This window comes from Propithecus coquereli, unplaced genomic scaffold (genome assembly GCF_000956105.1).
Source record: "Propithecus coquereli isolate 6110/MARCELLA unplaced genomic scaffold, Pcoq_1.0 Scaffold256, whole genome shotgun sequence".
NCBI lineage: Eukaryota > Metazoa > Chordata > Mammalia > Primates > Indriidae > Propithecus > Propithecus coquereli.
Window position 1 is genome coordinate 773541 of NW_012148130.1, and position 11350 is coordinate 784890.

An 11350-nucleotide genomic window follows, 5' to 3' on the forward strand; every position below is an offset into this window, starting at 1 on the left:
AATACAAAAGATCAAAACAACAAAAGTTGGGTTTTTAAAAAAAGATAAATAAAACCAACAAACCTTTAGTTATAGTAAGAAAAAAATAAAAGGCCCAAATACAAAAAAATCAGAAACAAAAAAGTAATCATTACAACTGATACCACAGAAATACAAATAGAGACTATCATGAACAACTACATACCAACAAATTGAAAAATCTAGAGGAAACAAATAAATTTCTGGACATATAAAACTTACCAAGAATGAATCAAGAAGAAAAGCTCACCAGACCAGTAAGAAGTAAGGAAACTGTATCAGTCATAAAAAGTCTCCCAACAAAGAAAAGCCCATGACGTGATGGCTTCACAGCTTAATTCTACCGAACTTTTAAAAGAATTAATACCAATCCTTCTCAAGCTATTCCAAAAAAATTTAAGGGAAGGTTCTTCTTCCAAACTCATTCAGTGAGGCCAGCACTACCATGATACCAAAACCAAAGATACAACAAAAAAGAAAGCTAAGGCTAATATCCCTAATGGACACAGATGCAAAAATCCTCAACAAAATACTAGTAAACCATATCCCACAGCATATCCAAAAGATTATATACCATGATCAAGTGGGATTTATCCCAGGGATGCAAGGATGGTTCGACATAGGCAAAATCAATAAACATGATACATCACATCAACAGAATGAATACCAAAACCATATGATCATCTCGGTAGACACAGAAAAAACATTTGATAAAATTCAACATCCCTTCATGAAAAAAAAAAAAAAACTCCCAACAAATTAGGCACAGAAGTAATATAGCCCAACACAATAAGGTCATATTTGACACTCCACAGCTAACATCATACCAAACAGGGAAAAGGTGAAACCTTTTCCAATAAGAACTGGAACAAGACAAAGATGCCCACTTTCATCACTTTTACTGAGCATAGTACTGGAAGTCCTAGCCAGAGCAATTAGGCAAGAGAAAGAAATAAAGGTTATCTAAACTGGAAAGGAAGAAGTCAAACTGTCTATCTGCAGACAGTACAATCTTAGATATAGAAAAATCTAAAGATTCCAACAAAAAAACTCTTAGAACTGATAAATTCAGAAAAGTTGCAGGATACAAAAATCAACATTAAAAAGAGTCAGTAACAGTTCTATACACCAACAATGAACATCTGAAAAAGAAGTCAAGAAAGAATCCCATTTAAAATAGCTATAAAAAAATAATACCTAGGAATAAATTCAACCAAGGAGGTGCAAGATCTCTACAACAAAAACCATAAGAGAAATTGAAGAGGATACAAAAACATGGAAATACATCCTATCTTCATGGACTGGATAAATTAATATTGTTTAAAATTATCATATTATCCAAAGCAATCTCAATGCAATCCCTATCAAAATACTGATAACATTTTTCACAGAAATAGAAAAAACAATCCTAAATTTTATATGGAATCACAAAAGACCCCAAGCAGCCAAAGCAATCCGGAGCAAAAAGAACAAAGCAGGAAGCATCACACCATCTGATTTCAAAATTTACTACAAAGCTATAGTCACCAAAACAGCATGGTACTAGCATAAAAATAGACCAAAACCAGAGGAACAAAATTTTAAAACCCAGAAATAAATCCACATAGTTATAGCCAATTTATTTTCAACAAAGGCACCAAGCACATTCATTAGGGACAATGTTGGGGAATTTCCATGCCAGTTCTGCTTAAAACCACAAAGCAGCTAAAGTAGACGCTGACACCTGTCAGCCTTGCAAGCTAAAACCACAAAACAATTAAGCAGAGTTACAAGCCTGTCATAACTGTACCCCTTGCTGTAAACCTATCAGAACTATACTGTTTGTTATAAGCCTATCATAACTGTACTGCATGTAAAAACTGCTATTAATTGGCTAACTTTTAATCCTTTTACCAATTGGTTAACTTTTATACTTGTGTGTGTTATTGGATAAGACTAACCTCCCCCCCCAAAAAAAGAGTATAAAACCTGACAAAAACCCGGAAAAGGTGCTCAGATTTTGGGAGGCTTGACCCAATCTGGGCCGCCAGCAATAAAACTTGCTGAGCCTCCAACTCTCTGCGTGCCGCTCAGTTATTCCCCTGGGACTGGTCACTGTAAGACTTGCCGTAACAACACCACATCAATAAATGATGCTGGGAAAACCTGACATCCATATGCAAAGAATGAAATTAGACACCTATCTCTCACAAAAATCAACTCAAAATGAATCAAAGACCTAAATGTAAGACCTGAGACAAGGAAACTGCCAGAAGAAAAAAGGAGGAATGCTTCGGGACATTGGTCTGGGCAAAGATTTCACGGATAAGACCGCAAAAGCACAGGCAACAAAAGCAAAAACGGACAAATAGATTGTATCAAAATATTAAATAAAAAGCTTCACAGCAAAGGAGACAATCGACAGAGAGAAGAGACAACCTACAGGATGGGAGGAAATATTTGCAAACTGTGCATCTGACAAGGGATTAATATCCAAAACACACAAGGAACTCAACTCATCAGCAAAAAAACCCAAATAATCCAATTTTACAAATGGGCAAACAATTTGAATAGATATTTCTGAAAAGATGACATACCACTGGCCATCAAGTATATGAAAACATGCTAATCATCAGGGAAATGCAAATCAAAACCATACTGACATACCATCTCGCACGCACCCGAACGGCTATTAGCAGAAGACAGTAAAGGCTGGTGAGGGTGCTGAGGAAGCGAACTCTTACACACTGGTGTAGGGAATGTGAATTAGCAGAGCCACACGGAAAACAGCACAGAGCAGCCTCAAAAAACTATAATCAGACCTGCCATACAGCTCAGCAATCCTACTCCTGCAACTCTATCCAAAGGAAAGGAAACCAGTATGATGAAGAGATATCTACACTCTCATGTTTACTGCAGTATTATTCACAATAGCCAACATGCGCAATCGATCTAAGAGACATCGAGGATAAACGGATAAAGAATATGTATGTGGTACATATACTATTCGGCCATTAAAAAAAAAAGGAAATCCCGTCATTCTCAGCAACAGGGATGATCCTGGAGGACACTATGTTAAGTGAAATAAGTCAGGCACGTAAAGATAAATCCCACACGTAGGAGCTAACATGGTTGATCTCATGGAAGTAGAGAGTTAGAATAGTGGTTACCAGAGGCTGGGGAGGGGAAGGGAGAGAAAGAATAGCAAAAGGTTGGTTAATGGATACAAAATTACAGCTACATAAGAGGAATAATTTCTAGTGTTTTTTTTTTTTTAAGAGACAGGATCTTGCTATATTGTCCAGGCTAGCATTGAACTCTGGGGGTCAAGCAATCCTGCCTCAGCATCCTAAGTAGTTGGGACTACAGTGTGCGCCACTACGCCCAGTGTTCCATAGCACTATAGGGTGACTATGGTTGACAACAGTTTATTATATATTTTCAAATAGCTAGAAGAGAAGATTTTAAATATTCCCAACACAACGAAATGATAAATGTTTGAGGTGATGGACTTGGTAATTACCCTGATTTGATCATTATACATTGTACACATGTACCAAAATATCACACCATACTCTATAAATATGTGCAATTATTATGTATCGATTAAAAATAATAATTTTTTAAAAAGAGGCCTTACAATCGCAGGTGATGAACGCAGGTTTGATCAAATACAAAAGTACATTCCCTATAAGAAACAATGCATTCCCACATACCCTGCTGTGATGAATGTGCCCCAAATCATTAAGATAATACTCTTCAATTGAATGGGGCTTGCCTTCCACTTCAAAAATATACGCAGGATTCATTTTGTTCTGAACAGGAACGGCAAAGTAGTCTGCAAACTCTTTACAGTTGATAGTGGCCGACATCAGGACAACCTATAGAGTAAGAGGAACCATTAAAATAAAATAATGAGAATAATAATAACTGAAAAGAAATACTTTTAAAATTCCAGGCTTTTCTTCTGCTTCATTCTTGCATCTAACAACTTTTGAGATTTTTAAATAGACTACCTTGATTTAAACCCTAGTGTAATACAAATTATTGCAGTTTAAAGAATGTTCAGAGATACCAACTTATTATTTCCTCTTCAATTATTTTATCAAATGAGAAATTACTTAACTCCATTAAGGCTAAATTGTAACCATTTATCCAAAAGAAAACTTGCCATCAGAAAACTTTTAAAAAGAGTAAGATACTAGACAATGTGTTCTAGAAAAATGAGTAAACAGCAAAGAGGAAGGCAAGGGATCCAGAAAACCCTGGCTCCAACCCTGGAAACTAGAGCAGTCTCTCTGGGCCGAGAGAAAACAGGCCCGGACCAGAGCGAGACGACTGACAGCAGCTTTCAGTTTTGTCAAGAAGCGAACATGGGATGGTCTCCTCAAGAAACGCAGCCATGAGCAGCAGGAGCGGCATGTGCAGCAAACCAGTAGTGCCCGGAGAAGGGGGCAGCGCCACCGAGGCCCCACGCCATGTCTCCACAGCACTAAGCAGGGGTGAGCACAGCTCTCTGGCTTGCACAGACTACCAACTGCCTGCGACAATTTGAGTTCTGCAAGCGTAAATCCTAGCCAGAAAGTGAAAACCTTATACAGGCTCTGTCAGTGCAGTTATTGGGTAAACAAAACATCTGCATTTTCCCCTTTGGTGTTAAATACAAATGGTAAAAACAGTATTGACCAGAACTCACTTTGAGAAGTGATGTCTGAGTTTGGAAAGAATGCTCTGAGAAGCCACCTGGGATGGAAGAGTGGACACGCCCCAGTCACAGCAGATGATCTCTAAACCATCCTCTAAGGAAGGCGAGGCTAGTGAAGGCTGGCTTCTGTGGCTAGCTTTTGTGGAGCGGAGTACAGCGAGCAAACTAGAGGCCACACCCGGACTGCTCGGGGCAAGGAAGCAGCAGCACAGCCCCCAGCCTCTCCTCACCTGCCCTCTCAGCAGCCCTCGTCTCTCCAGACGAGACAGCAGCCTGCCCAAGACACCCGCTTGTCTGGGGTGGGCTTGGCTCAGTCTGGTCAGCTAGAGGTGACGGCAGGGTCAGTGGCTGGAGGCTGGCACAGAAAGGGGACCAAGGGAAAGCCACGTCAGGGGAAGCATAGGGACCTCTGAGGTTTGGGCAGGGAGCAGAAGAGAGACCTTAAAGCCCCGTCATCTTTGCTTTTGCATCTAAGTCCTCCAACAGCAGCACTCTTAAAAAGGTAATGAAAAAGGATTTTTTGAAAACCTTTTACAAAACTATCTAGAGCATGATTTCTAATTTCTTGGCCCAACTATATGTACCATACAAGGTGCTATAGTTAGAAAATATGCTGTTTCACAAATTTTCTAAATAAATCACGAACATATTGACTTCTTACTACTTATTACTTGTAAGTACCAAATTCCTTACAACATTTTCAGCAGTCTGGTAGAACTGTTTGTTTTTTTTAATCCACTAACATTCTTAACTCTCTCTACAAAACTAAAAAACACGTCAAGTCGTTGTCTTGACTTGAGTAACAAAGAAAAGTCTTAAAATGAAATTAAGAAAGGTCTCGATTTGTTAAACAATCTTCAATGCCATCTTTAAGAGTCCAAAAAAGGACTGAAACGGCCAAATTCTCTCACTGATTTCACAGTCATCTCAAGCAATAAGAAGATCTACTGCGAATGTCAGGTTCCTTCAGTTAGCACCCACCAGGTGAAATGTGAGTGTCTCAGGTAGAAGTCCCCCCTTGCGGGCGTGCAGGGAGAAATGTTTTCCTAAATAAACAAACGCTTGACAAACACCTTAAGATTCAGAAAGCAACTGTTTTCCAGTAGCAGCAAGTCCTTTAACAGTCCCATTATATGTGTATCTTGATCACCGCCACCTTTTACAAAGTTTTTTTTCCAAAAACCTCTCCTTAGCATAGCTGGGTTGAGGTTGACCTAGTTTAGACGTGCGTAGATTGCATAATTATTCTAAACCCTTCGCTATTTTGGGCTAGTCCATGCCCTTCTCCTTTTTGTTCAAATAAGATGTAAATATTTACTGTTCCCATCAACCTTCGGTTAACTCAACTTACGTCTCTAAACTAGGAGTACATATTCTGTTCTCAAATTTCAATGTGCTTTGGTGATATTTCTAAAACAGGATTGCAGATTCATTTGCACACCTCTAAACTGCGGCACTTATTCAACCAAAAGCAGAGTTTCAATACCCAGCATTCATTATAGCCTATTATTAGATCATTTCTGCAGCCTGGAGAAAATGTTAGTATTTAAGGCAACATAGTAGCCAAAATGTTCCCATGTTCTGATCATAAAAGCAATCCCTTTAGCCCGCTTCCTAGCAAGATCAGGTGTACCATACATGATCATGACTTGTAAGAGTCACTGGTTTCAGATGTTTCTGTTAACATAGAGTGGGCCCTCAATATCCACAGGTTACACATCTGCGGATTCAACCAACAGCAAATCAAAAATATTCGGGAAAAAATTAAAAATACAGATTTTTAAAATATGGTGTAACTATTTACATTCTGTTAAGTATTACAAGTAATCCAGAGGAGATTCGAAGGAGGGGGGAGGATGTGTGGGCTATAGGCAAATACTGTGCTATTAACACATCGTCTTCTACCAGGGACTTGAGCATGCTCAGATTTTTGGTGTCCTCTGGGGGTCCTGAAATCCCCCACAGATATTGAGGTACGACTATAAAGAAAAACAAAACTAAACAATAAATCTTAACCCTAAACATTTCTGTTACTCATGAAATCAAATTTACCTTCACAAAACGAGAATTTGTTCTTAAAAGTTTGCGGACGACCAACAGCAGGAAATCCATTTCTTCAGTTCGCTCGTGTACCTACAAAATAGAAAGGGCGCGCCCCCACATGGCATCAAGCAAGGCACATATCTCTGCTGAAAGACAGAGGGAAAGGGGGCTTTGATGGCATCTGGGAGAGTGGGAACTCAGCCAGCTCTCTCTACTGAACACAGCACTTCAGGGCACGAGTCACTCCCGGTAAGAGGAGCAAAGAGCATCAGACTATATCACGCGAGTCACTGTCCCCCTCAGTGTTTCTCTTTAAGGCCCACCTGGCATTTGGGCAGAGTAACGTTCAGTATGTTCAGAATCCTTGGCCCTGCCCACCTAATACCAATTGTGCCCCAGGTCACTGTGACAGTCACATACCTCCTCACCCACTCCCAAGCACAGAGAACCACCGGACCAGCCTCCCTAACGGCCTCTGCAGTGGTCTAAAAGGTACGCTGCTATTTGAGCAAGTAAGTGCAGGGTTGAAGACCTGCCAGTCTAGCGCTGACCGGGGAGCCACACGTCCTGCCTGACAGGACATGTTCCACAACGAGCAGAACTGCAGTTCACAAGGGCTGGGCCTGGAAACGCTGGGTCAGTCAGAAGCAGGAAAACCAGAGCGAGGTTAGGACCTGAGCTGCCTACGCTGACACAGGAGAGCACTCGGGGAAGCAGCAGCCTCACTCGCCCTTCCCAGACCTTGCAGTGGCAGCCACGCCACCCTCGCACCCCACCCCATCACCAGCTAGCGCCTGAGGGGCTGCTTTTCCAAAAGAACCCAGTTACTCTGTAACTTAGGATACCTCAACACACAAGGGGACTGTAAGATTCTATTCCGGGACATTCCTGTGCCAAAACAGATAGATACTAAGTTTGAAAGCAGGAGTTCTCTTCCCGATATAAAAGGCCTGATGATTTATTCTACACCCAATTCTATCCCAGGTCCTGCTATCTTCCTGAATTCCCACTGAAGTAGATGCATGGGGAAGTAGCATAAAGGGAAAAAATCAGCTGAAAGGTACTTAACACTATTATAAATCTAATTCTTATCTCACGCTCTCGCCAAACTCCAGAACATTTCCCTCAACGCAAACATCCTGTCTCTTACCTGAGGAAAAAAATATCAAAGCTACCATCAGCGAAGAGCCCCCAGAGTGACCCTGCCTCGGCTTTTAGATCCCCACCCCCTGCACTCACGGTGGAACCTCTCCTCTGCGTTCAGACCGCCACCTTCTCCTGCGTCTCCCCGCCAGCCCTCCGCCCTGAGGACGCTCCACCTCCAGGATGCCCACAGCCCTTTCTCCGCCACTGGCCTTTCTCCACAGCACAGAAAGACACACACTCCAGCTGCACCGTGTTTCCAGTGGAGTGTGGCTGAGGCAGAAATTACAACTTACTTGCCTTATAATTACCTCAGCACCTGGGGCACCTTTTCCACAGCAGCTCTCAAAAATTGTTCACTGAATGAATGATCTGCCCAAAGCTAGTTTACTCTTTTTCAAGATCTGAGAAGCTAAAAATACTATTCCATTTTAAACTGCCTGGCCATCTTCAACTTTTGTTCTTACATTTCTTTTGAAATTCAAATCGTCCCAGAGAACGTGAATTCTGTTTGTAAACCTAAAACTTCAGGTATATCCTATCCATTCATTCATTAAAGCAAATTATTAGAGCTCCTACTAGGTGCTGGTGGTGCAGTGGGAGAGCAGGAAGCTGGTTATGACAGGGACGTGACAGCTCTCTGTGACCAGCACCCCCTGCAGGGCAAGCTCTCGTAGACAGCGGCAGACTTTTGCTCCGCTATCACAGCGCGGCTTCAGGAAAGAAGGCAGTCAGCAACACAGCGTGGGTGGGATTATCCGTGTCACTCGCGTGTGTATGTACAGAAGGCTATTAGACACTCAGAAAGATGCTAGATACGCAGAAAACAAATGCGTGAGTTACTACTATAGTCTCTAGAGTAAACTACCCAGGGATGAACCCAGCAACACCATTTGTTACCTGTGGCCTGAGCACCAAACTCTAAGCTTTGGTTTCCTTTCATGTAAAACAGGCTCGATTATAGTAAAAGGCTCAATAAATAACTATTGTGAACTTCATAATGGTACCTTTTGGCATACTGCCTATTATATTTGAATTTCATCTCTACCTAATCTAAAGATAATCAAAACTGCCAAAATTCACAAAGAAAAATTCCGAACTATATCGTACATCATACTATTTTGAAAGGAACGGACAGATTATCTTCTACCTTCTCCTACTGTCCCAAACACCCTGCAGTAATTTAAAACCAAGTAAATACACACAAGATCATAAATGCACAAACTCTGCTTTACCTGTATATTTTGGTATTACTAATGATCACACACATCAAAATAGAGTGGAGAGACCTCACCCTAAACAGTTGCTCAAATGGTTTGACTTCAAACTCCATTAAGCACCCTAGCCCCATCTCACAACCTCCCATAAATCCTATTTATTTGTTGATGTTTCTAAATTCTCTAGAAATAAGTCAAGCTTCTCAGGAGAGAATTACTGATAAGATTTAAAACACAAGAGAGCTTGGGGAGCAGCCATTTCCAAAGCTCCTGGGAAAGTTGTTTGAACACAACATCCTCCCACCTCAAAAAATTCTTCTTTAAAACATAAACAAAATCAGCCCAGGTGCAATGCTTCACGCCTATCACCTCAGCACTTTGGGAGGACAAGGTGGGAGGACCGCTTAAGGCGAGGAGTTCAAGGTCAGCCTGAACAACACAGCAAGAGCTCCCTCCACAAAAAATTTCTTAAAAATTAGTCAGCATGGTGGCATGTGCCCGTAGTCCCAGCTACTCAAGAGGCTGAGGCAGGAGGATCACTTTAGCCCAGGAGTTTGAGGCTGCAATGAGCTATGATCACACCATTGCACTTCAGCCTGGGTGACGGAACAAGACCCTGTCTCTAAAAAATACATATATAAGTGCATGTAAAATCAATTAAATATTCCATCCTTACTGAGAAAAGTCCAGAAAGTGTAGAGGAAGGAAAGAATAAAGAAAGCTAAGACAAGGCCGGGTGCGGTGGCTCACACCTGTAATCCTAGCTTTCCGGGAGGCCGAGGCGGGTGGATCGTTTGAGCTCAGGAGTTCGAGACCAGCCTGAGCAAGAGCGAGACCCCGTCTCTACCAAAAAAATAGAAAGAAATTAGACAGCTAAAAATATATAGAAAAAATTAGCCGGGCATGGTGGCGCATGCCTGTAGTCCCAGCTACTCGGGAGGCTGAGGCAGGAGGATCGCTTGAGCCCAGGAGTTTGAGGTTGCTGTGAGCTAGGCTGACGCCACGGCACTCACTCTAGCCCGGGCAATAAAGCGAGATTCTGTCTCAAAAAAAAAAAAAAAAAAAAGCTGAGACAGACACAAAGACAGGGTTCACAATACTTTATTAGTTTTTTCTTAGAAAGGTAAATAGATCAGTATCTTGTATTTATTTTATTGATTTTTAAAAGCTATTATTGTCCTTAGTTTACTAGATGGAAAGTATCTATGGTGTGGCTGAAACTATCTACATACAATTAAAATCCCTTTAACTGTCTGACTATGGCTAACTCTCTAAACCAGAGTTTGGCAGACTTTTCCCATAAAAGGCCAGACAGTAAATATTTCCAGCTTGTGGGATATACAGTCTCTGTTACAACTACTCAACTCTGCTGCTATAGTGCAGAAGCAACCATAAACAATACATAAACAAATGAGTAAAACTGTGTTCCAATAAAACTTTATCTACAAAAACAGGTGCCAAATTTGACCTGAGGGCTGGAGGCTGCCCATCCCTGCTCCAAACAAGGAATCTTTTCATAGTTCTCAACATTGCCACTCATATTTTGCAACCAAGTACAAAGAATAAAAACAGAAAATTAACATTCATAAGTAGATTAAGCAGATATAAACCCAAAGCTCTTTATGACCCTTTACAAGTAGGCAACACTTACATTACCTTACACTGTGTTCTCTTGTAAAATAAGGACATGCACATCAGAGCAGAGCTACATGAAATATGCACTTACTTCATCGATGAAGATGTGCGTGAATTCCATCAAACTCTTGGCACTAACTATTTTCTGAAGCAGGACTCCAGTTGTCATATAAATTAACTTGGTGTCCTCCGTTGCTATTTTCTCTAGCCCTACCTACAATTGGGGAAAGAAAAGAGAAAGGAGAAAGAGTTAAGGTTTAAATGACTCCCATTTCACTACCAAAAAAGGATATGTCCATTTTATAAGGGAGATAAGAAAGAGAATAAAAAATTATTGTATTTCACAAGATACACAGAGTCCCAATTGAAAGCGAAGTTCTCAAGTTGATTTTTGTCTTCTTTTTGTGGGGGAAGGGGGTGGTTTATTTAATCACACTGCCTAGAATATTTTTACAATAAGACAATTGCGGGCAGGGTGTAGTGGCACTTTGGGAGGCCAAGGTGGGAGGCAACATAGTGAGACCCCATCCCTACTAAAAATAAAAAAATTAGTCAAGCATGGTGGTGCATGCCTGTAGTCCTAGCTACTTGGGAGGCTGAGGCAAGAGAT

General features: G+C 41.1%; 1 protein-coding gene across 1 annotated transcript in view; it reads right to left on the minus strand.

The window, feature by feature from the left end:
* The window catches only part of TDRD9 (tudor domain containing 9), a 129602-nt gene that overhangs the window by 66447 nt on the left and 51805 nt on the right, over positions 1 to 11350 (minus strand). Inside the window, exons 4-6 of the mRNA XM_012647054.1 lie at positions 10832 to 10954; positions 6755 to 6835; positions 3714 to 3878 (exon numbers count right to left, since the gene is read on the minus strand). Of these exons, the coding sequence (XP_012502508.1) occupies positions 3714 to 3878; positions 6755 to 6835; positions 10832 to 10954 (369 nt within the window). The remainder of the gene's footprint in view (positions 1 to 3713; positions 3879 to 6754; positions 6836 to 10831; positions 10955 to 11350) is intronic.